Genomic DNA, 5,577 nt, shown 5'->3' on the forward strand with positions numbered 1-5,577 from the left:
ACATCACTGACTTTTCTAATGGATAAGAAAAGTAGAGAGTTAGATGCCAAGATGAAAGAATTTATAAGACCAAGAGCAGATATACAATGGAAACAGTAGTAAGGAGCTTGATGGAGAATTTAAGGTTGCAATCATAAGGACACTCAAGGAGTGAGAAAACAGTAGTGAGAACTTTACCACAAAGATAAGAGTTAAAAAATAATTGGGTGCTTGGTGGCTCACTTGGGTAAGTACCGAGTCTTGATTTCTGCTCAGATCTTGATCTCAGGGTCCTGGGATGCAGGCTCAAGTAAAACTGTATATACAGTCTAATGCCTGCATGTGATTTCCTCTCTCTATGGCTCTCACCCAAAATCTTGTGATTCCCCTCAAATATTCTTACCTCTTATAATTTTCTTCCTACTGTCAGTTATACTTTTACTGTACTCTGTTTGATTCAGTTCAGTTTTCTGTTTCCATATCCTCCGGTCTTCTGCGAAGTTTTAGCTCATATAATCCTTTTTGTGCTTGTTAGAGATACAGGAAAGTGATTTCTGCTACACTGTGACCATATCACAGAATTATCTATTAGGATATATGGTCAATATGTTGTGTACCATGTTGCGTATCCATGGGGAAATGAGATCCTGATGACTCCTTGTCTTCCATTGTTCTGATATTTTCTGATTGACTTTATGCTTCTGCATTAGAGGTCATCGGTATATTCTTCTGAATGTAGTAAGTGCAGTGGTTTTACTTTTATTTGGTATCTTTCAGCTCTGTCTACACATGAGACCCCGAGTTTCCTGCTACAGCAGAGCATAGAAGGTTCTTTCCAGGACTGGTCATGGCACAGATACAAAGATAGTGCTGTTGAGATATTACACTTATGTACAGACTGGGACAATGATGGGGAGAGTGAAGGGCCTCAAAGAAATCCTGGACGATACACCCAAACCAAGGCAATTGCCCTTAATGAGAATCTCACTGCCCCAAATGGTGAAGGATATAAACTGCTGCAGAAAACCTCCCTTTTTAAGTCAACTGTTTCTGCAGAGCAGTGGGTCTCTGTCTGCAAAAGTTCCAATCAAATATTCAACCATAACGATTTGTGGACAGACCATTTGGAACATCTGGAAAGTAACGTAGTCCATTCTGAAAATAATGATTTGAGCCATTTGGAAGATAGGATTGGCCTGCCCTTAAATCAGAGATTTAGAAATGAAGAACAAAGTCCTCAGTGGGATCCATATGAGAGGGACATCACTGAAGAGTTGACCCAACAGTATGACCAGAGGGTTTCCACTGGAGACAGAATTGCTCAATGCACTGAATCTGAAAAAACATTGAACCAGGGCTCTAGGGCTCACAGATGTGTCAGGGCTAGGTTTGCAGAGAACCATTATGAATGTGATAAATCTGGGGAAGGCTTTCATCCAAGCTCTAACCTCACTATACATAATGGTAACCATTTGGGAGATAGTCCTCATAAATATAATGAATGTGGGAAAGCTTGTAACCAGTCCTCCAGTGTTGGTGATCATCAGAGAATTCATGAGGGAAAAAGCCCATTCACATCTAATAAACCAGAGACCATGTTTAGTCAGTCATCAAGCCTAAACATCAATGAGATAATCCCTTGGGGAAAGGAAACTTACATTTTTAAGGAATGTGGTAAATCCTTCGACTGCCCCTCAACACTATCTCAACATCAGCGAATGCATACTGGAGAAAAAGTATACAAATGTGAAGAAGGCAATCAAAGCTTTAAGGACTGTTCATCAATAAATGGACATTCGGAGATATATGCTGGAGAGAAACCCTGCAAATGTCAAGAATGTGGCAAGGCTTTTAACGATCACTCAAGTCTTAATAGACAGCACCAAATTCATATTGCAGGGAAAAATTACAACTGTAATGAATGTGCCAGAGCCTTTACATCATGCTCAAAACTTATTCAACATCAGAGAATTCATACTGGAGAGAAACCTTACCAATGTCAAAAATGTGGCAAGGCCTTTAAACGCCTTTCACACCTTTCTCAACATCATAGAATTCATACTGGAAAGAAACCTTACCAATGTCAGGAATGTGGCAAGGCCTTTACCTGGAGGTCAAATCTTTCTCGGCATCACAAAATTCATACTGCAGAGAAAACTTACCAATGTCAAGAATGTGGCAAGGCCTTTAAGTGGAGGTCACATCTTTATCAACATCACAATATTCATAATGGAGAGAAACCTTACCAATGCCAAGAATGTGGCAAGGCCTTTAACTGGAGGTCAGGTCTTGCTGAGCATAAAAGAATTCATTGTGGAGAAAATCCGTACCAATGTGAAGAATGTGGCAAGCCCTTTAAGGACAGTACAACTCTTATTGAACATTACAGAACTCATACTGGACAGAAACCTTACCGATGTCAAAAATGTGGCAAAAGCTTTAATTGGAAGTCATCCCTTATTCAACATTACAGATCTCATACTGGAGAAAAACCTTACCAATGTCAAAAATGTGGCAAGTCCTTTAACCGGAGGTCATCCCTTATTAAACATCACAGAATTCATACTGGAGAGAAACCTTACCAATGTCAAAAATGTGGCAAGGCCTTTTGTTACAGGTCATCCCTTACTCAGCATTATAGAACTCATACTGGAGAGAAACCTTACCAATGTCAAGAATGTGGTAAGGCCTATGCCATCCCTTCACAACTTACTAAACATCACAGAATTCATAGTGTAGAGAAACCTTACCAATGTCAAGAATGTGGCATGGCCTTTCTCCACAGCTCAGCCCTTATACGACATCACATAATTCATAGTGGAGAGAAACCTTACCAATGTCATGAATGTGGCAAGAGCTTTAAACGGAGTTCATACCTTATTCAACATCACAGAACTCATACTGGAGAGAAACCTTACCAATGTCGGGAATGTGGCAAGGCCTTTACCTGGAAGTCAGGTCTTACTCAGCATTACAGAACTCATTGTGGAGAATAATCTTACCAATGTGAAGAATGTGGCAAGCCCTTTAGGGACAGCTCAACTCTTAATGAGCATTACAGAACTCATACTGGAGAGGATCCTTAACAATGTCAGGAATGTGGCAAGGCCTTCAAGGTGAACTCACACCTCAGTTGACATAGCAGAACTCATACTAGAGCGTAACCCTATAAATTCCAAAAATGTGGCAAGGCCTCTAACTGGTGCTCAAGGCTTAGTCAGCATCAGAGAATTCATAATGGAAAGACATCTTACCAATATCAAGAATGCGGCAAGACCTTTAACCACAGCTCAGGCCTTACTCTACATTACAGAATTCATACTGGAGAGAAACCTGGCAAATGTCGTGAATGTGGCAAGGCCTTTAACCAAAGGTCAAGTGTTACTGAGCATCAGAGAGTTCATCCTGGAGAGGAACCTTACCAACGTCAAGAATGTTGTTAGGCCGGGCGCCTGGGTGGCTCAGTGGGTTAAGCCTCTGCTCAGTGGGCTAAGCCTCTGCCTTCGGCTCAGGTCATGATCTCAGGGCCCTGGGACTGAGCCCCAGGTCTGGCTCTCTGCTCAGCAGGGAGCCTGCTTCCCCCTCTCTCTCTGCCTGCCTCTCTGCCTACTTGTGATCTGTCTGTCAAATAAATAAATAAAATCTTTTTTTAAAAAAAAGAATGTTGTTAGGCCTTTACAGGCACTCGGTCCTCACTAAAAATAATATTCATACTAGATAGAATGCTTACTAGTGTATAGAATGTAAGAACAGGGGCACCTGGGTGGCTCAGGCGGTTATGCAGCTCCCTTTGGCTCCAGTCATGATCCCAGGGTCCCAGGATTCAGCTCTGCATGGGCTCCCTGCTCCACGGGCAGCGTGCTTCTCCCTCTCCCCCTGCCTGACCCTCCTCTCTACTTGTGCTCTCTCTTCATCTCTCTGTCAAATAAATAAATGAAATCTTGAAGAACAAAAGAAAAAAAGAATGTGAGCAAAATTGGTTAAGAAGTGCTCACCAATTCATGCCTACAAGAGAATTCATATTAGACCATAACCTCACAAATAAAACCAGTGTGGCAAGGTCTTTGTCCAGCATGCACGCCTTCTAAACAGAGAATCATACTGGAAAAACACCGGATGAATAATGTGTCCAAACCTCTAGCAGGCACACAACCCTTACTGCACATCACAGAATTCACCCTGCAGAGAAAATTACAGATGTAATGAATGTGAGAGAGTGCCTAAGGACTGCTCCCTCCTCACTCCATATGAGAGACTTTAAATAGGAGGGTAAGTATCCAAATACTAAGAATGTGTCTGACCTCTCAGTGGGACTCCCAACTTTCTTCATATTGTTCTTTTCATACAAGAGTGAAAGTGTGAAATGTAAAGAACGTGGCCAATCCTGTAACTGGAATTCAGTGCTTACTCAATATCTCAGAATGCATACTACATTCAAAGCCTTGGAACATCATGAATGTGTAGAGGCCTTCATTTTAGTATACATTGGAGCACACACCAGAGAGTGCATTAAGGGAAGTCAATTGAAAGTTAGCAATGTTTAGAAAACTATTGAATTGAACATCAGATGCCAATGAATGTTACAGAAATCAAGCCAATGGAATGCATTATTCACCCTACTCAGACATTACCCTGCATGAAAATAGTGATTATAAGGAGAAATCAGACCTGAACACTTAGAAAATGTATATGGTAGTCTGATGAACAGATTTAGTGGATGGACTTTTTCATATATATATAAGGATTTCAGTATTTTTTAATTTTTACATTAACCCTATATGAGATTTGTGACTAACAATTACTAGTGTATTTCCTCTGAAATCACTCCAGAAAATTCCTCTTTTCCTTGTGGGGGTTTAAGAACACAGAGCTGATTGTTGCTACGTCAAAGATAATTAGATGTTCTGCTCCATTAAGTGGGACCATACGTACCTAATTTTCCATGGAAGAGGACCGTATGATATACAACATATGAAGTACATCTCAGTGGAGAGGGTGCTTATGGTTATAACACTAATGTAAGATTCCATGAGATAAGTGTTCAGGGAACACACATCTGGATGTATTGAAACTGAAGAACTTCCTGAATATTAGAAATAGGAGGTTTTCCTAATTGTTCTTTAAGGAAACAAAGGGAGCCGGGGAAAACTACGAATGTATCTTCCTAAGTACAATCGTTAGAGAGTATGACTTGATGTGGTTAAATGAGGAGATCCTGAAGGAGGGTCGCTAACTCTTCCCTCCAATGCCATACCATTGAACATACACATTTCTGCAGAATGTACCTCAGTCCTGAAATTTTTGGAAATAGGTACTCCCACATCCTTCTGACAACACTTGAATGCTTTTGCACATGTGTGTTCTGTATTTCAAATGTCAACAATAGAGTGGATTTGATATGCATTACTCAGTGTATGTGTGAACTTAATATATTTTCATTAATAAAACCTTGTGTGTGTTTTTTTAATAAGATTTTGTTTATTTATTTGACAGCGATCACAAGTAGACAGAGAGGCAGGCAAAGAGAGAGAAGAGGAAGCAGGCTCCCGGTGGAGCAGAGAACTCAATGTGGGGCTGGATGCCAAGACCCTGGGATCA

At 40.8% G+C, this 5,577-nt stretch overlaps 1 protein-coding gene across 1 annotated transcript; it reads left to right on the top strand.

Annotated features, from left to right (window-relative positions):
* Positions 1–756: 756 nt before the first annotated feature.
* On the top strand, positions 757–2,723 carry LOC111140326 (zinc finger protein 883-like; the record flags this gene model as incomplete). Its single annotated transcript, XM_022492611.1, has 3 exons — positions 757–1,809; positions 1,879–2,078; positions 2,247–2,723. Coding segments are annotated over 3 exons (1,730 nt in total), but the record flags the coding sequence as incomplete, so codon positions are not given.
* Positions 2,724–5,577: the final 2,854 nt, after the last annotated feature.

The sequence above is a fragment of the Enhydra lutris genome, unplaced genomic scaffold (genome assembly GCF_002288905.1).
Source record: "Enhydra lutris kenyoni isolate GAN:26980312 unplaced genomic scaffold, ASM228890v2 scaffoldscaffold521, whole genome shotgun sequence".
In the NCBI taxonomy this organism is placed as follows: domain Eukaryota; kingdom Metazoa; phylum Chordata; class Mammalia; order Carnivora; family Mustelidae; genus Enhydra; species Enhydra lutris.